The sequence below is a fragment of the Erpetoichthys calabaricus genome, chromosome 7, assembly GCF_900747795.2.
Source record: "Erpetoichthys calabaricus chromosome 7, fErpCal1.3, whole genome shotgun sequence".
NCBI lineage: Eukaryota > Metazoa > Chordata > Cladistia > Polypteriformes > Polypteridae > Erpetoichthys > Erpetoichthys calabaricus.
The window spans coordinates 172529419-172550417 of NC_041400.2; the positions used below are offsets into that span (position 1 = coordinate 172529419).

Here is a 20999-nt window from a genome sequence, read left to right on the forward strand (position 1 = left end):
AGTCAGAACAGGTTGTCTCCTCCCGTTCCTCCATTATACTAGCCTCCTGGCAAGGGAAGGATCTTCCATCCATCCATACCTGCCAGGATCAAGATCAAGGTGTAAGGCACAGCATTTTACATGTACAGATACACAGAAGCTTTGTTTGGCTTCTTTAGACTTAACCTGGTCGGGCTACACAGATCACCTGCTTACCAGATGCACTATCCAAACACCACCTCCAGACCTGGTTCTATACATGGTTCTGTTCATAAAAAGGTTCAGTTAGATTTATCAAGAATCAAATTGGGAGTCTAATTTTTGTACTTCTCAATGTCCCTTAAAATAATTTGTTCCAGTTAAGCCTCTTTGGAGCACAAAGCTGTCTAAGGATCATTGAGCCATAAAAAGCCTTCCACCATGACAGGGTCACAAGGTTCTATAAATTTTGCTTTTGTTGAAGCAAGATAATTTCAGTGTATGTATCTGACATATAGGTCCATGGGCCTGAAAATCACCAAGGACACAAGTAAACCTCAAGAGAAAATACAAAGTTGCAGCCTTACCAGACAAAACATTTTTTATTTCATTAGCTTTGTGTAATGCGCCAGCAGTAGTTAACATTAGAGCATCAGAACAATTTTGAAAGGAACAGGCTATTCAATCAAGAAAAAACTACACACATTTCTGAACCCATTTGTCCAAAGAATGTTGCATGTGTAAATCTCTGCAACACATACAGTTTCTCCAAAAAGAAAAATAAATAAATACCCAGTTCCTGAAACAAATTGTGGGTTACTGTAAAAACAACAGGCTTCAGATAATTTAACAAACCATGCACAACACCAAGGTCAGCAAAATGCACTTCCCTCTATGTATTATATAAAGAAAGTGAAGCAAAACTCATAAAACCTCTTGGTGGAGAAGTCTAGTCAGACCCAATTTATTCAATCCACTACCAAAAAAATCAAACTAGTGTGCGGGATTTGAAAAAAACTAGGTTTTACTGTGGGAAAATTGTTAGTGTTGATACCTTACAGTTTCAGACACATACAGTACATTCATTGGACTTGATCTGTGTGTGCGATGGTACATTCTTACTGTTTCCATGTGGGATTCTTCTTGTGTAATGATTGAGAGACTCGAAACTGAGTGTGGGTGAGTGCATGAATGTGTCAGAATGTGGCAGTGATAAGCATGCAGTGATGTGCCGTGAGGTTCATGGCTGGTGAGGCACTGACTCCTTCAGAGTCAGATTTACAAATATATGAACCCAAAAGAGTAGCTTATTCACTACCAGTAACGGCGCACTGCACGATAACATGCAGCGAATACACTTGACTTGAGCATTCCTAGTTTTTGTGGACGATATTTGTGACTGAAGACAGAGAAGAAAATTAAAATTAGTCAAAACCTTTTATTAATACATACCAAGCAAGGGTAAAATGTCAGAGAAACACAGTCCCAGGACACCGCGCTTCATCTGCCTCGAGCGCAGATGTCCTTGTTCTTTTATACCTTTCTAATCTCCTGATCGTTGACCACGTAAGCAAAAAATAGCATCCTGACTCATTGTACTTTTCCAATTTTGTAAAGTCATTACCCTAAAGGTATATTTTCTTGTCACACACATCATCAAAAGAAACTTCCAGAAAGTATACATGCTTCTTGTCACGTACGCAAAACACAAACAAGTTTCATCACTCTGTCCTATTTTCTATACACACATACATTTTGTTCAATTACATCTTTTTTTGTTTCCACACTCCTCCCTTTTTGAACAAAAATGATGTGGGCCTATATAATTCTATCTTGAAATGGTTGATGAAGGGGAAGGGGGAGAGAAAATGGAAGAAGCTATACGAGACATGCACTCATCATGTAGCACATATGCCCTTTCCATAGAGGCGGTAAAGTACTTAGATATTATATAGCAAAACAAAAGGATAATACAACAACCAACCAGGAGGAGGAGACAAAATGTCACAACCAAAGAAATAAAACAGATCTTATTCATTGTCCCCAGGATCCGAAGGAGGATGCAAACCACTGATCCCAAGGATTTGTAATGCCAGAATTAGTGGAAAGTTCTTTAGAAAGAGCAGTAAGGCCTGCCAATGCACGAGTTATTGATCCATCTGGCGCGGTATTATTTGAAATATATGTACAACAAGCATCACCAAACATAGCACAGACACCTCCCTTTTCTGCAAGTAACATGTCCAGGGCTAGACGATTCTGCCAAGTCATCAGAGAAGTACGATCAAGCTGTTCATGTATGCCTTCAATAGCGTCTTTGGTGAAATTAAGGAAACGTTGTTGGTTATATTAAAGGTAATTAATCCAGTCTACATTCTTATTGATAGTAATTTGGGGTATGATAGATTCAAAACCAGCTGCGACTTGATCCCTAGCTTTAAATCTGTCTGGGACACCCCTAGGGACTCCAATAGCATCTATGTATACTCCAGGGCCATGTAAGGAGAGGGAGGTAAGGATAACTAATTGGATTGGAGCACAGGTACCAGACCAATTAGGGGGAAAGGTGGCAAATAATTTGGACCTACGACACATCCACCAAATATCTGATCTAGGAGTGGTTTGGGAGAGAAGAAAGAAAGACAGAACGGTGTTCAGAGAAAAGGTAACCTGAAAAGTTTGAGAACAGAAAAAAAATGGTAAATCTCCTACCCATGTCGCTCCATTAGATTTGAAACATGTATAATTTCCTTCGTGAGTTAGAAACATAGGGGTATCCATGTGACGGGTGGGGGAAAAAAGAATAGATAGATTGAACACTTTGAACTAGAGAGGGGTTTCTTGGAAGTAGTGAATAAATACAGAAGGCAGGGCAACCCCACGGGGTCAGAAATGTTAGATAATGGAAAAGGGACTGTAGCTAAATGGGGACGGGCTGCAGCACACGCATAACAATGAGAACGATTAACTTGCTTAGCTGAATAGAGAACCCACTGCAACCATCTATTCTGATCCCCATAACCAGTTTTCTACTGAAAAAATGGATGAAAAGGTGGAAATATTCATAATCTTAACAGGAGAAAAATCTGAACCAAAAGTTGGGGAGATGGGTGTGTGTGCCAGAGAATGAGGGGTGTGTTAGTAACAGGATCGTCAATCTTAATTAGAAATCTCCCTAAAGGGTCTGTTCCAGATACATATACCCCTAATACATAAATACCTGAGTTACAATGGTTGTCAGCACATACAATGAGAGGCATGTCCTTTTATGATAGAAAACCGATTTTTCAAACCGTATTTTTGGGCCTCAAAAGGTTGATAACCCCAGTTCTCAGTTCCAGTGTTAGCAAAAATCCATTGCCAGTTGTCGCAGTCACTTCCCCTCATACACACGTATTTGTCAGATCCGGTCCACTAGGCTTGTCGACCAGTCCCACAGTTGATAATAGAGCAGAAATCAAACTGCACTGATGTGGTAATTCCCAACGGGAAAGTCAAGGTGACCAGGGCAGTAGACAAGGGAAAAGAAAAGCATAGTAGCACAGCAATCAAGGGTGCCATCTCTTGCAATGTGAGGCGTGAATCCAGGCAGGCAGTCCTTCAACTTTCACGGCGTGTGGTGTGGATAGAAGAATTTGGAATGATCCTCTCCTCCTAGGCTGATGCCAGTGTTTCCTCCGAGTATCTCGAACCAGGATCCAGGTGCCCAAAGGAATTGGTAAATCCTTGGAAAGGGGGCTGGTCCTCCAGGCTTGATTAACCTGCTGGTGGATTTCCTTCAACGAGGTTCGCAAACCTGCAAGACTAGAGAGAAAATCATTGGGAGAAAAGGTTTGTTAGTGTGTTTATGAGTCCAGACTCCATCAGAGAGGGACCCTTCTTTGGACCATTTTCTCCTTTCGATATCCGTGGCTGCATTCTGTAAAGAAATAATTTGATTATCAGGGTCCTGGTCATTTCTCTGTTGGAATAAAGAAATTGGTGTGTTATTATATGCAGCCTCTTTAGCAAAGTGGTCAGCTAAATCATTCCCTTTGCTAGCAGGATCCTGTTTTCCTGTGTGAGCTTGACATTTAACAATCGCTAGCTCCGATGGTTTGGTTATAACTTCTAAAAGGGATTCGATCAATTTCTGATGTTGGATGGGTTTGCCAGTACTGGTCTTAAGTTGTGCTTAAGGGTTATCTATGCAACGTACTTAAACGCGTCTTTTCCTTCATGCTTATTATTAACAAGGAAAACATACGTGCTTGAACCTTTTATTCGTATCAAGTGTGCTGACCACTGCGTCACCATGCTCTTCCTTTATAGTACCTAAAATACACAACTTCCATTCATATCACAATTAGACACACACATTCATATCACAATTAGACACATTCTGCTTATCGCCAAAAAACTTGTCTCCCTTCTCATGTAATATTATTAAAAGAGCATTTTCCCTTCAAACTTGATCAGGGTTTAAAAGGAAAAATACTTTTGTATATTTACAAGCCTTAAACAAAAGTGGAGACAATTCATTTGCGCCAAACCAATTACACAAATCGATAATTATCTTTTTCAGTTTTTAGTTAGAGCTCTCCAGGACTGGTCTTAAATTCCCTTAGTTTCCATAATGTTCCATGATCATGGCAGACTCCAAAAGCATACCTGGAATCTGTATAAATTGTTACGATCTTCCCTTCGGACAGCTGACATGCTTGAGTGAGTGCTACGAGTTCAGCTGTTTTGTGCACTTAGCTTGATGAAATTTGATTTGCTTCCAGCAGGCGGTCCCCTTGGACCACTGCGTAACTGGTTGAGGGCGCTCCATTTTTCAATTGTAACATTTGACAAAGTACAGAGTACATTCTGATACTCATAGGGATCCCTTTTAATACACTCTATAACACACAAAATCACCCAAACCATTTTCAACACACTTCACCCCAGTATTATTCTATATTTACACTATATTTGGAAACAATGCAGCAAAGGAAACAGAAACAAATGGACTCTGAAGAAAAGCAAGTTCAACTCTTCAGGACAAACAAACATAAAACAGCCTCTCAATGATGTTAGCTGGTGTTAACACAATCCTGCTCAGCTCACAGCAAGACCGCATTCCCAGAAAAAGGCTACAGTCACAATGCACAACTTTAAATACACACGTCACAAGAAAAAAGAAAAGGACAGAAGAAATTTCATGAGAACTACATCCGTGCTTGCTAATACAGCTTCTGTTGTTGCAGCCACAGCACGAAGACACGGAGGAAATGCTGCGGCCACTGGATCCAGTTTTTTTAGAAAAAATAAGTCACCGGTCTTTGTTTATCTCCATGTTGTTGCGTCAGTACTGAATTCATAAATCCCTGCTTTTCGTCCACGAACAAAGTGAATGGACGAGAATGATCAGGCAACCCTAGCGCAGGCGCAGATAAAAGAGTAGCTTTGAGGTTACAGAGCCTTCTCAGCCAGTTGTTGCAACGGCTGTGCTCTTTCAGTAAAATTTAGAACCCACTGTCTGTAGTAGCCCAGAATACCTAAAACAGACATAACCTGTTGTTTTGTTTAGCTGCAGCTTAACCTTAGAAACTTTATGGCCATTTTTCCCCCAGAAACAGCAACAATTTCTGAGTATCTATTGTACAATCTTCTTTCCGTAGCGCTACATATTATTTCCATCTACATACTGTATCAATGTACTACCTTTTTCCGGCCAGACGCCTTCTAAAATTTTGGGCAAGAGCTTAACCAGAAACACAAAGGGCTTCTCTGTATCCCTGAGGCATGACGGTCCATGTCCATCGGCGGTACCGCGTTTGACGAGATCGGGATGTACGGCGGAGATGCCAGCCTCTGCTTCGGGAGACAAAGGATATTGGGCACGGTGCGGGTGGAAGGAGGATTTCGGGTGGATCACCAGAGGCTCACAGTGGGCTATCCTTTGAAACACTACTTTAGTTATTAAATGGTCAGGAGTATCAAAAATATCTGGAGTAACTTGTAACCAGTCTGTTCTTTCAAGGCATTTTTCCATCCATGGCCCTATTTTCTCCCATTAACAGTGTGTGATTTAGCTAAGGAAAAATATGAGGCACTATTTTGCCAAGATAATATATGTGCTGTGAGGATGTAAGATGAACAGAAGCAGCTGCCTTTGTGGATGAAATAAAAACACAGTAGATATAAAGGGTTTCGGGGCAAGTACCAGAAGTAAGGAAAGATTTTAGCCAGGTGGTGTCTACTTCTATAGGGAAGTATTGGGCAGTACAGTGTAAAATGTCAGGGGCCTGTAAATAAGGGGTAATTTGACACAACAACTTGGGGGTTGAACAGAAAAAACAAAGCTGATTCAAAAGAAAACGATGCAGTAAGGTATGTCCGCCAGGACGTGACTGGACTTGAAGAGGTTTTGATACTTGAAGAAGATGAGGTTGTCCAGAAGCAGTAAGCACAGTAACAGTTTTGTTCGAGGTAGGGACCTTTGCCAGCAAGCGAGTGGCACCAGTATCGATTAAGAAAACAGTCTCAGTGCCATCAACGAACAATGTCAGTAAAGGATCAGTCTCTGAATTAAGAGTGAGCAAAGGTAGTTGAAAAGAGTGGCTGGAGGTCCCAGCGTTTTCCTACGGCCAGTATTGTTAGTCAGGGGTGGCAGAGGAAACAGGTGGAATAAGGGGAGGTGGGGGCTGTTGCTGTCTGTGAGGGCACTCCCGACGAAAATGTCCAGTTTTACCACAAGCATGGCAAGAGTAGGAATTAACATTGGGATTAAAGGGAGAGGGAATAAAAGGATTACCACCTCGTCCTCTTCCTCGTCCTCGTCCCCTTCCTCTAAAGCCATATCCTCGACCTTGGTCAGGAGCATTCCTGGTATAATAGTTCATCTGTGCTGCCAATAATTTGGCATGAGAGTTCGATTCGGCCTGTTCAGCATGTCGTTTGACTTCATCAAACGTGGCACTTTCCCACTCAATACAGGAAGTGCAGACCTTGTTTTGTATATCAAAGCGCAAACCGGAAACAAAAGGTGGAACTGCAGCTCGGGTGCGGTCATCAGCATTTCCCAAGCCCGAGTGATTAGCCATCAGGTCTTGAATCCTCTGTGCCCATTCATCAACTGTTTCGTCTCTCTTTTGTTTTGCAGCAGAAATAAGGGACCAGTCCGTTCCTTTTTTATATGTTTCTGCAATATTTTGTCTCAACGCCTCCCATTGTGAGTTAAATTCGCCTTCTCCACCTATCCCCTGTCCTCGAGTTAAAACTGGGTTCCATACCCATGGAATGTCATTGCGGACACCCCTGCTAACAGTGGCCCATGTGGTCCCAAACTTTCGACGAAGTACCTGGGTCCATTCAGCAGCATTAGGCTTATACATGCTATCTAATTGATCAAGTTGTTCAACAAATTTTAGTCCTCCTACTTCCTTTGGATCTGGAAGTGCATTCACGACATCTTTTAGTTCTTGGATGTCCCAATTCCGATTTATCATAACTGTTGTGGGATTTTGGGGTCCAGCTGGATGGGCAGGGTTATAATGGGGATTGGGAACTTCTATTAAAGGGCTAGTAAGTGAAGGATTAGAGGAGAAAAAAGTTGGAGCTGGTTTGTGAGTGGAGGTTTGACTTCGAGTGCATTTGGAGACGGGGGTTTGTGTCCTGGGGAATCATCAGGGGAAACTTCTGCTAGTTGTAGTGCAGGGGGGGACAGTCGGAATGGGGAATAGAGGAGGGGATAATAGAGGTGCCTGAGGTCGGTTCTGAGGAGGGGAAAAAAATAATAGGATAAATCTAAACCTGTCTTCTTTTCTATAAATTTTTTAGGAGACCCATTTTTACGGGGCGTCTGTTGATCCTCCGAAAATAATCCCTCCAGCACTAATGATTTTGATCCCCCTGTGCGGCGATTAACAGGCTTACTGTTATAAATTCCCATTATATCCCCTTGCTCTCCCGGGTTCTGTATTTAATTTTCCAACTATATACTGATTCGCCTAATCCCTTGTACGTATGAATCAGCAAGGCATTAAGTGTGCCACTCACTAAACCTAACTGTTCCCTTCTTAGTTTCAAGGGGAGACACCTCCAACTATCGGTACTGATCCAATTTCCCAGGAGAACACGGCTTTGTTGCTTATTCCGTATGTAGATTTATTTATTCCTTCCTAACAGCAATCCTGCAATCTATGCTCTTTTCGGTTTATATTTCCATACCACCCCGTTACTCGTCCCGTTAGCCTGTCCGCTCACATCCCCGGGTTCCAGCTCAGGTGACTTCGTGTCCGATTCGGTTCAAGTCTCCATCACCTTAAGCAACCCGTTGAGATATGAGTATGACTAGACGGTCAACAGGAAACTCGCCCTCCCGTTATTTAGAAAATAAAAAATATTCGGAAATCCCCCGGTGCTTACCCCAGCCTGGAAATGTGCAAGCTCTGTCTGGAAATCCGTTCAGTCACCGTGGATGTAGCAAAGAGGAGACCAGGGGCTCCTCACGCAAGAACTGTTTCAGGACAAGGCAGTCCTAACTTTTGCCGGAGCTGCATGCTCTGCTGCCGGAGCTGAAGTTGACGGCAGTCCGCTGGTAAGACGGATCACTGAAATGGTCTTGCCGGAGGAGTCGACCAGCCGTCTCTTGCCCCACGTTTGGGCGCCAAAACTGTGGACGATATTTGTGACTGAAGACAGAGAAGAAAATTAAAATTAGTCAAAACCTTTTATTAATACATACCAAGCAAGGGTAAAATGTCAGAGAAACACAGTCCCAGGACACCGCGCTTCATCTGCCTCGAGCGCAGATGTCCTTGTTCTTTTATACCTTTCTAATCTCCTGATCGTTGACCACGTAAGCAAAAAATAGCATCCTGACTCATTGTACTTTTCCAATTTTGTAAAGTCATTACCCTAAAGGTATATTTTCTTGTCACACACATCATCAAAAGAAACTTCCAGAAAGTATACATGCTTCTTGTCACGTACGCAAAACACAAACAAGTTTCATCACTCTGTCCTATTTTCTATACACACATACATTTTGTTCAATTACATCTTTTTTTGTTTCCACATTTTCATCCTCCTTTTCTGTAAGTTTAGCATTTGTTTGCTCAGAGGTTGATGTGCTTGCTGCTTCCTGAGCAGCTCTTCATTTCTCCACCCTAGCGGCCCTCTTCTTCTCTTCTTTCCTTGGCATCTCTTCATGTTAAAACTAATTAAGGCAGTGTTTGTGTTGCAAGTAGTATGTTTACTTTAATTTTTCACTTACAGTAAGCTGGCACTTAAGTCTTCAACCTGCCTCAAGAATGATTTAAGATAAAAATGAGGTAGGGGAAGTGACGGCAAAAGGATGAGAACGGTGCCTGTACACATGCACCACATGGCCGCCCTGCTGGCTGCTGCCGAGAGTTGATTCTACAATAAAATATAATAAAAATAAAAAGCGGAATAACCTTGGAGGTCAATCATCACTCCGAAAGTGGATAGTAGACGCCACGTATTATACGTGTACCAAATTTCAGGTCAATAGTTGAAACGGTTTGCGAGCTACAGGTGATCACCAAAACAAACGAACAGCCACGGTAGCGTATTATATATAAAGATTCAATTGGCAGCTTGCACATAGACTGCTGGTTATGTTTCATATCTCATCAGCATTTCTTTACACACAAATAGGTATGGTACATGAGTTAGTTCTGGCGCCACCGAGAGTGGCAGCCTTTTCAGCAGCTCCGTGTATGACTGTATGTGTATGTGTACTTTTCTACTTTTATTTTTCTATTTTTATTTATTGATCACTTATGTGAATTTCCCCTTGGGATTAATAAAGTATCTATCTATCTATCTATCTATCTATCTATCTATCTATCTATCTATCTATCTATCTATCTATCTATCTATCTACAGTATCTCTATCTCTCTTATAGTGCCATATCTATCTATCTATCTATCTATCTATCTATCTATCTATCTATCTATCTATCTATCTATCTATCTATCTATCTCTCTCTCTCTCTCTCTCTCTTATAGTGCCTTATCTATCTATCTATTATATAGTGCCTTATCTATCTATCTATCTATCTATCTATCTATCTATCTATCTATCTATCTATCTATCTATCTATCTATCTATCTATCTCTCTCTCTCTCTTATAGTGCCTTATCTATCTATCTATCTATCTATCTATCTATCTATCTATCTATCTATCTATCTATCTATCTATCTATCTATCTATCTATCTACATATTTGACTAAGAAAGAATGTTACATGTATAGTGGAGAGAGCGCATTTGCTCTGCACCCTTCATGTGTTCTAACTTTGCCATTGCAATTCCACAATCCATTCTTATTCAATACAAATGAAAGTATTGAGTGATGTACAAAAAAAATGCATTTAAATTTTGACCTTAATTGAAATATTTCATTTTTTTTGTTTTTTTAAAGCTTTTTATTCTGATGCTTTAATCAATTTTAATAGAGACTGTTCAACAAAAGGATAAGAAAAACAAAAGAACATTTTATTTAAGGTCAAAATGTAGTTTTTAAATATTGGATTATTTTTTTCTTAGTCTGATCCCATTTCTTTTTTTTTATAAAACTGAAAACTGTTTATGGTCTTACCTTTATTTGTAAATGAAGTCCATGAGCCTATCCTTCTCCACGAAAATCTCTGTCACTTTCTTGTAAAAGTCCTCCTTATTTTCCTTTAGTCTTAAAAATCTTAATCTTCAATTTTGGAAGTCAGTCGAAATAAAAAGTAAAAATAAACGGAAGGTTGCAGTGGATTTGACTTTCTAATATTGTTAACTTATTGGCGCCGAGAGCCTCTGCGTAGAAGAACAGCAGCAACAAACACCTGTTGGACTCACATGCGCCCCCTCTGGGGTGGCATGGTACTGTCTGCCTCACCTTGTACCTTTTCACTGCGGTTTTATGTCCGATCAGCAAAACACACATTCATTAAAGATATTAGCCAGACTGTTGAATGTCAGGGTGTATAATAAACGTGTCTGCAAACATTATATTGGTGACATACAGAGAGATAGCAACAGGTACGCGCCAACTGCATACATCAACCCAGTGTGTGAGGGAGAGCGCAGTCCGAGGTGAGGCTCCGCTTGTCACTTCTCACCTCATGATTCTCCCCTGTATTTGAACAGAAAATGCACCAATTCAGCAATTTTGACTATAAAAATGATCGAAATTTTTGGAATCATACAGAAAACAAATTTATAGCACAGACTAGTGGACACATTTATTTTATGTTATCATTATTAGTTTTTTTTTTTATTTTTCATGATGAGCCTCACCTGCCTCCCCTGACCACACGTCCCTGTAAGCATGGTGCCCCGTCCAGGGTTCAGAGTGAGAGTACATACAGCACATCGCCACTCTCTAGCCCTGGGATCAGCAAGTATCACTAGTCAAATGTGGTCTTACCTTAAAATGTTTACTTTCTGGTTGGTTTTCCCAACCTGGCTAAGATTATCTCCAGATCATTGGAAACATTGAATGGTAATAATTGCATTCAGCAAATAAATTACTAGATGTTTATTTTGTGAATTATTTTTTTTTACATTTTGCTGACTTCTTAGGCAAGTCAATTAAAACAAAAAAATCAAAAGCTCTCTTGAATGAGTTTTGATTTCAAATGGGTAAGAGCGGGTCTTGCTTCACATCACATGCAAAGCTGAGGTTTTGTTATTGTTTGGTCTTCATTTTTCATTTCCTTAAAAATGACTTTTCATGAAATTATATTGCAAAGTTTAAGTCTTATACACTAGAAAATGTCATTTGGTACACTTCTTAGAAATTACACTCAATGTTAAACAAGGAACAGCAACAAAATGCTGTAACCACAAAAGCCTCAGTTTAAAAATAAACAGCCCTACATGGCAATAACTTGACAGCAAACTGAAAGTGACTTTATATCAAACACATGGCAGATTTGTGCTGTGTTTTATGAAGGTGCATGTGTGAAAAAACAGGAACCCGGGGTGGCGTGGTAGCTTAGTTGCTAGTACTACTTCATCACAGCTCCTGAGTTATGGGGTTACAAGCCTGATCCTCCTTACTGTCTGTATGACACTTGCACGTTCATCTCACGACTCTTTTGGTTTTCCTCTACACCCCAAAAAGTCTCTAAGATACACAGTTTTGAAGAACTGGTAGCTCTAAATGGCCGATGTGAGTGTGATTGTGTCCTGTGATGGACTGGAGTCCCTGGTTATGGCAGGTCTTTCTCTCACATGAAGCCTGAAAACCATAAGGACTGATTTAGATCATCTATGGTCGGTAGAATGCCTTTTGTTGATTTTGGTTTCTTTTTTCTCCAGCTCTCTGGAGTTTTTCTTTTTGTTTATTTATTCTGTCCTACCCGACAATCCGACCATACTTTATTTTTTGTTATTTAGTACTGCCTAATTTTATTTTTATTTTTTATAAACTTTTCTTTCTTCATCTTGTAAAGCACTTTGAGCAACACACCATTTGTATGAAAATGTGCTATAGAAAGTTGTTGAGGTTGCTGTTGAGGTCCTTGTCTTGCGGTCAACACTAGGTAAGGCTCCTGACACATTCTTTTGGAATAATGAGGTTCTGAAAATTGATGGAAGCATTTCAAGAAGGAAGGAACACAAAAGAAGTGAAACTGCAAGCCAAGATTAGAAAACAGTTAGATGGGTAGTAATTATTTCAAACTCATTCCAGCTATATTTGAAAGTAGTGTCAATGTTAATTAGTGCATGGAAATGAACTCTTTACAAGTAAAAATCCACCTTAGTAAAGTGTCTGTGTGTCTGTCTTTTTGCCCTGTTAGAAGGTCTCTGCTATCCACCAGAAGGCGCATCATAAACATTAGCACTGCTTTTACAAATTCTGTATGAAAATGAGATGTACCAGAGACATAGCAACCAGACAGACACACTGAACTGCAAACGTTAACAACTTACATTTCAGTCCATCTTTAATGGGTAGCACAGCTAGTGACTCTATAAAAACAGATAAAGTACCATGCTAAACAATTAGGCAGACTGTACATCTGCGAAATGTTTGTGACAAGCATAATACAACTGTTTTTCTACAAGCTTTCCCGCTTTTCCAATAACAATTTTATAGTTTCATGTAAAACGTTGTAGATTTTCAGAAATAAAATGTCTTTAGCTAAGTAATTATGCCGAGCTTAGGAGGGATAAGAGAGTTATTATCTAAAGTAGGTAATTGTTCTTGGTATATCATAACATAATGTAACATCTTCAAACCTGCTTAATCCAACTCGGGGTCCTGAGTGTGCCAGAGCTTTTCTTGGTAAAACTGTCTGGAAACAGACACTACTCTATTGTAGTGCCCACTTCTAAACAATTATAGGGTTGTAGAAGAAAAACCAGAATACCTAAAGTAAACCCCTTCTAGACAATGGAAAAGCATGGGGTGTCAACCCCAGATGTTGAATCTGTGAGCCATTGAACCATCACGCCACCCTCTGCCACCCCCCTGATCATGCATGTCCATTGGGCCTGCACATGGAGTCAACCACATATACGTAATTCAGCGGTGTGCCGTGCCGTGCATTTTACACCAAGGCCTTCGGTGGTGTCCTACCTGAATTAATCCACTTCTTAATACCATCATTATGATGCCACAGCTATAGAAACCATCAATATTATACAGAAACGCAGTATAACAGGACGTGGAATCACAGACAGGGATCTTATGTGGCGAGAATGAATGCCATTACTAAAGCAAGAAACCCAATTAACACAATTCAACAAGTTTCCTATCACTGCAGCCAAAGATGCACTATATGCAGTGCTTCCGGAAAGTATTCACAGCGCATCACTTTTCCACATTTTGTTATGTTACAGCCTTATTCCAAAATGGATTAAATTCATTTTTTTCCTCAGAATTCTACACACAACATCCCATAATGACATAATGAAAAAAGTTTACTTGAGATTTTTGCAAATTTATTAAAAATAAAAAAATTGAGAAAGCACATGTACATAAGTATTCACAGCCTTTGCCATGAAGCTCGAAATTAAGCTCAGGTGCATCCTGTTTCCCCTGATCATCCTTGAGATGTTTCTGCAGCTTAATTGGAGTCCACCTGTGGTAAATTCAGTTGACTGGACATGATTTGGAAAGGCACACACCTGTCTATATAAGGTCCCACAGTTGACAGTTCATGTCAGAGCACAAACCAAGCATGAAGTCAAAGGAATTGTCTGTAGACCTCCGAGACAGGATTGTCTCGAGGCACAAATCTGGGGAAGGTTACAGAAAAATTTCTGCTGCTTTGAAGGTCCCAATGAGCACAGTGGCCTCCATCATCCGTAAGTGGAAGAAGTTCGAAACCACCAGGACTCTTCCTAGAGCTGGCCGGCCATCTAAACTGAGCAATCAGGGGAGAAGGGCCTTAGTCAGGGAGGTGACCAAGAGCCCGATGTTCACTCTGTCAGAGCTCCAGATGTCCTCTGTGGAGAGAGGAGAACCTTCCAGAAGGACAACCATCTCTGTAGCAATCCACCACTCAGGCCTGTATGGTAGAGTGGCCAGACGGAAGCCACTCCTTAGTAAAAGGCACATGGCAGCCCGCCTGGAGTTTGCCAAAAGGCACCTGAAGGACTCTCAGACCATGAGAAAGAAAATTCTCTGGTCTGATGAGACAAAGATTGAACTCTTTGGTGTGAATGCCAGGCGTCACGTTTGGAGGAAACCTGGCACCATCCCTACAGTGAAGCATGGTGCTGGCAGCATCGTGCTGTGGGGATGTTTTTCAGTGGCAGGAACTGGGAGACTAGTCAGGATAAAGGGAAAGATGACTACAGCAATGTACAGAGACATCCTGGATGAAAACCTGCTCCAGTGTGCTCTTGACTTCAGACTGGGGTGACAGAACATCTTTCAGCAGGGCAACGACCCTAAGCACACAGCCAAGATATCAAAGGAGTGGCTTCAGGACAACTCTGTGAATGTCCTTGAGTGGCCCAGCCAGAACCCAGACTTGAATCCGATTGAACATCTCTGGAGAGATCTTAAAATGACTGTGCACCAATGCTTCTCATCCAACCTGATGGAGCTTGAGAGGTGCTGCAAAGAGGAATGGGCGAAACTGGCCAAGGATAGGTGTGCCAAGCTTGTGGCATCATATTCAACAAGACTTGAGGCTGTAATTGCTGCCAAAGGTGCATCGACAAAGTATTGAGCAAAGGCTGTGAATACTTATGTACATGGGATTTCTCAGTTCTTTCATTTTTAATAAATTTGCAAAAGTAAACTTTTTTCACATTGTCATTATGGGGTGTTGTGTGTAGAATTCTGAGGAAAAAGTGAATTTAATCCATTTTGGAATAAGGCTGTAACATAACAAAATGTAGAAAAAGTGATGCGCTGTGAATACTTTCCGGATGCACTGTACATCACCTGTAGCAGCAGCATCAATATCAACATAATAAAATTACAAAAATATAAATAAAATGCATTGTACTCACCAAAAATACAAATTATTTGTACACAAAATCCATCCTCCTTCCTTTCCTCAAGAACAGTTCAATCTCTCTGTTGTACAGGTTATCTGTGTGTTTCAGTTCCAACAATAATTACTTTTTGATTGCCATGTCGGCTAATGCTGAAAGTCGAGTCTGTCCGTTCGTATTTCTGGCATAAGTTTTAATTCGCTTTAGGGCTGAGAATGTCCGCTCGACAGAAGTACTAGACACGGGGATAGTTACTACTAAACATCCTTTGTCAGCCATTGTGGGTTGAAAAAACAGCTATTAAATCTACACAAATATGTTTTAGTGTGAGCAGGTTACTACAGATCGCTTTCTGACCATCTAATCACGGGACATGAAAAATGCTCACATTATCGTATGCCTGCTAGATGGCCCCAGTGTCCCCAACTCGAAATCTGATTGGTTAAAGCAACAGTTTCATTGCCATCTTTTTTAAGCTACAGGTACCCGCTCAGATTTCTTTAACCCTGGCAGCACATGATGGCTGAAATATGATTGGATAAAACATACACTACTGGAAGCAGCGCAACCACGAGAAAAGCTATGAAAAGAACAGAATAGACTATTGGGAATTATTTAATACATATTCATAGAAAAATATATTATGAAAAAATAATAAAACATAAGTCAGTGATTTTTGACTTATGTTTAAGCCAGCAGAGAAGTTCTTGCTGGCTTGATGACCCACTACTGACATAATGTACTGTGGTACATGTTACAATTCATATATTTATATTTTTTGATTGAATACATCTTGTATTTTGTGATTATTTGGTATCTTCAAATGGTTTGAAATCAAAGATTCACTGTGTATGTTGTTTTTGTAAATTATTGTGTCTAGACATTTTTTAATAGATTTTAGCGTTAACTTTTTTGCTTTTCTGTGACTACATGTTGTTTTTCATGGGCACCAAATGATAATGGCAATGGTACCATTATGGTAACAGGTGCCTTTTGTGGTCTCATTACTATGATGGTATGCATGGTTGCTGAGGGTGCGGCTCCGGAGTCGTGCCACATTGCTTCATTGGCGTGAGTTTTTAACAGTCTTTGCCGTGTGCTTCACAGCATCCATGATTAAGGACTCTTAGAAAAAAAGTGCGCTGTTCTGAATTTAAAGGTTACAAATTTAGCATAAATATATGACCATGAATCTGATTAGCAATTTGGTTTTGATTTCTGATTTATAATTTTGATTATGCATCCATCTAGCTGTTACTGACTTTCTGATCCCCCAGTATCATCTTAGGTTCTCATTCCATCTCCTGATCCATTTAATAAAGCAAGTAAGGGGTAATAATTTGGGTAGCCAGCATGTAAAATTTAATTTTGGGAATGAGTGAAGCAGAGTTACAAAAATGACAACATCTTTATAAACACTAGAACCTTAATAAAAGGATGACGTTAGGCTTCCATATCATATGCATTTTCTTATGTCTGTTTAATTTAATATGGCCAATAGCAACTTACCTTTGGTGAAATTTGTTGTTCTCCTTTTTAATTTTAGGGAGTCCACAGTCAAATCCATTGCAGTTAGGAACAATATGTGCATATATTTTCTACCTCACATTTTCTTCAATTCAGAGTCACGGTGAGTACCAGTTTTTCCACTGAAGTAGTGAAAAGAGCAGCAACTCCTTCACCATTCTTGTATATTTTAATGTGTTTATTTTCTATGTATTGTGGACTGGGATGACCAAAACAAGCAAGTTTAGATTAGCATATGGTTCGTTTCATAGGTGTTTTGGCAATTGTGAAACACAAAAGACACTAAAAAGTAGTTTTTTGGAGATATTTAAAGGTTTTTTGAAGTGGAAAACAAGGAGCCTTGTCCACACTTTATTGTTTCCTTATGTTGCGCATGTAATCTGTATACACCAGGAAAATCAATTCTATATATGCCTCTTGGTCATATCACCATGGAGCAGTGCAGTACCATTTTTAAAAGTGTTAAATGCTGTATAGTTTCTCAACACAGATGCACCATTACACCCAACCATGTACATTACTGTCCACAGAAGAATCTCACTATACAAGAAGCTTCCTCACCCCGTTCTGCGGCTGTCATAGTTTACATAGGAAGCACCTTTTCCTGTTTCTTGATTCCTGCAGAAGAGGCTGAGCATATGTACAGTACTCTCGAAGTAACATGGAGCTTTATGCTTCTTTTCTGTCTATGAAGCATCTTTAGGATAATGAACATCAAGATTGATATTGGAATAGTTGGGCATTGTACTACTAGAACACATGTGGAGTCTCAACAAAACGTCTCTATGTAATTTCGGTGAATTTTTTTTTCTAATGATCTTTTTAAAATGCTAAATGATAGGCAGGCAGCCACATGAGAAATTTAAGCATGTAAATGTTTTCAGATAGGATCAAACATCTTATTTGTTGTGTTAATAACACAAATTTTGCTGGAAATGAAACCATTTTTTTTTACAAAGCAAAGCATGAAATTTTGCTGCAGACTCAATTTTGAGGGAATCATTTCACTCATCACTAATTATGGATTTTTTTTCTTATCAGACCTGAGTGCATTTTGTGTTGTTTTGCAATTCTATTTAAATTAATACGGCGTGTATTTACTTCACACCTAATTATAGCAATTCAGCGTTCGTACGTTGAGAATTTTCATGGTACTCAAGGACATTTATTTAATTTAAAATTGTTCCAAAATGTATCCAGGGCAAGATCCAACCTGTGAATGTTGCAATCGAGCTCCAGCCTCACTGGGCCATGTGTGTTGGGAATGCACCAAAGTAACATCATTTTAGAATAAAATCTTTGACTGCTTATCAGACAGCCTTGATGTCACAATCACTCCGAACCCATTGACAGCTCTGCTTACTGTACTCCCAGATGGGCTTAAAGAGGAGAAGGACATATTGATTGTAATTGCTTATACCACACTATTAGCACGTAGACTTATCTTGTTCAACTGGAAGAATCTCAGCCCACCTGTTGTAAGTCAGGGGGTAACTGATATTCTATAGTATTTGAAACTGGAAAAAATTTAATTCCTGCTTAGAAGATTTGTGGAAAACTTTATTAAAATATGACAAGATCTGATGAATCAAATCTTAAAATAAGCATTTAAATCGGGGGGAAAAGGACATTCTACTCTTTTTGTTTTTTTTTTTTAAAGATTTGCTCTTGTTGTAGGCTCTCCTCTGTTTCTCTCAGGTGGGGGTTGAATTGTGATTTGTTAAGTTTGACATGATTGTCTGGAATGTTGTTTTCTTCAAATAAAATCAATAAAATTAAAAAAAAAGAATTTTCTTTGTACTGATACTTTCTGGAGATAGAGAACCTCTGCATATTCTTCTCCTCACACTAGTTAAGACCTTGTCTGCCTTCCTAGCAAAAAAATCACTTCCTGAAGCTATGATGGAACAGCATAATTACCCCCCATTCATCATATCATCATAATGTTATGTAAATCATTTACAATTTGGTTCTTATACAGACTGTACCTGCATTTACCAAGTTTTTGTCAGTCTAGCTCAAAAGAGAAAAGTGGTGCCCCATTGTATTTGTTACAAATGTGTGTGATAATTATATATTAACATTAAACTCTATCTATAAATGGCAATACAGTGTTTGGCGCTACGGTCAAACAGCTCCTTTGATATGAAACCTATGATGTGTGATCTGAGGGTGCTCTGGTACAACTCAAAGAAATAAAGGTTAGGCTAATTAGTGAGTACTTGTACACAAAATCTCAATGTCAAAGGTGTTTTGGGCTGTTTGTGTGTGTGTGTGTTTGTTTTTTACATTTTTTCCTTAATCCTGTAAGTACCAAATGGGATGGATAGGCATCCCCACCAGAAGAGGGGAGGGTTCCTTATCCAGATGGAAAGGCACCCTGACAGAGAAAGAGAAAGGGGCCTTACCTGAAGGAGATTCTCCAAGTGGATGGACGAATATCCCAGCCAAAGGAAGAATTCCCTTAACCGGACAGAATGCCCAGGCAGATGGACAAGCATCCCTCACAGTTATATTTACGGCACCATTCCTGGCCAGTATAAATAAGGAAGGACAGGAAAAGACTGAGGTCCATTTAATTCTTCTAGATATTAGATGGCATCAGCCCTGGATATCGGTGCCTATTCGGACACCAGTGGGGTATGCTAGGAATTGTAGTCCAGTAACGCAGTCCTGCTGGGGTCTGGAAGCGCCATAAGAGGGCGCTGCAGGGAGGTACACTCCCTAGTATATTGGACTTCTACCTAACCTGGAAGCACTGGCACAGGAAGTACTCCTAAATAAAAGGGACCACACTGCCTTGTCCAGGAGCTGGGAGAAAGGAAGGCCATGGATATCGGTGCCTATTCGGACACCAGTGGGGTATGCTAGGAATTGTAGTCCAGTGACGCAGCCCTGCTGTGGTCTGGAAGCACCACAAGAGGGAGCTGCAGGGAGATTCACTCCCTATTATTTTGGACTTCCACCTGACTTAGGAAGTACTCTCAGGTCCTAAATAAAAGGGACCGCACTGCCTTGTAGAGGAGCTGGGAGGAAGGAAGGCAACACTTGACTGGAGAAGGGCAGTGTGGTAGTGAAAGGATAGGTAATGAGGAGAAAAAAACTTGTACTTTGTACTTGTCTTACTTTTGGAGGTATTTTTGGTTAATAAACACCATCCTTTATTTGAACCTGGCACTGTGGTTATGTGTTTATGTTGGGGATTGGGGCTCACTGGTGCCCGTGTCCATCACAATCTTTTTGTGTCATTTTCCTTGACTAAAGCTTTCCCATTATCTTCAGGATCTAGGTTGATCTATGTGTTGTGGCATTGTGATAAGCATAGTCACATATTTCAGCAAGTGACCTCATGATTAACATTTTAAATCAGTGATCCATGTATGAATAACGTGAGGCATGTACTGTAAGTCAAATACAGGGCAGCACATTGACTCGCTGTTTAGTATTTCTGTTACACAGTCCTGAGACACTAAGCTAGCATGTTTACATGTTTTTTTTTAGGATATCTGTGTGGGTTTACTCCATATGTTGTGGTTTCCCCCACTGTCACTTTCCATATAGAAAAATGTTTTATTGAAAAGAGCTGAAAACCCAGCTAGTGACAGCTAATAAGATGACCTTCATAGCTGATTGTGCTAACAACCCAGCATTTCACAATAATGTCCACTATTGAGGTAAAGACTGGCAGGTGAAAAAAGGTGGTGCTGCAGACTCAAAACTATTAATCCCGACAGATAGCTCACAATCTTCTTGAGAACCTGACTGCTTTTGTTGACAAGCAAGAACACACAGGCAAAGAGGTTGCTTATTGTAATGGCACTGACAAGTTACATCAGCCAGGGATGAGATGCCCAAGTATGAGCTGGCATTACATCAAAGTTGGCGGGGCACCTTTATAAATGGCAAACCTGCAAAGTCGCATGGCTTTTCCAAATAGTGCAGCAAAGGGGGTGCAGTCCTCTTAAGGATAGCAAGCCACTTCAAAGAGCCATGTAAAAAGCAAAGAATACATCCATTGCAGCGCTAGGCGCTGACATTACAATGCGTTCATGATAGCACACAAA

General features: G+C 40.2%; 1 protein-coding gene across 1 annotated transcript in view; it reads left to right on the plus strand.

The window, feature by feature from the left end:
* Nucleotides 1–20999, plus strand: part of LOC114654185 (serine incorporator 5-like) — a 58511-nt gene that overhangs the window by 25684 nt on the left and 11828 nt on the right. Inside the window, exon 7 of the mRNA XM_028804591.2 lies at nucleotides 16955–17038. Within this exon, the coding sequence (XP_028660424.2) occupies nucleotides 16955–17038 (84 nt within the window). The remainder of the gene's footprint in view (nucleotides 1–16954; nucleotides 17039–20999) is intronic.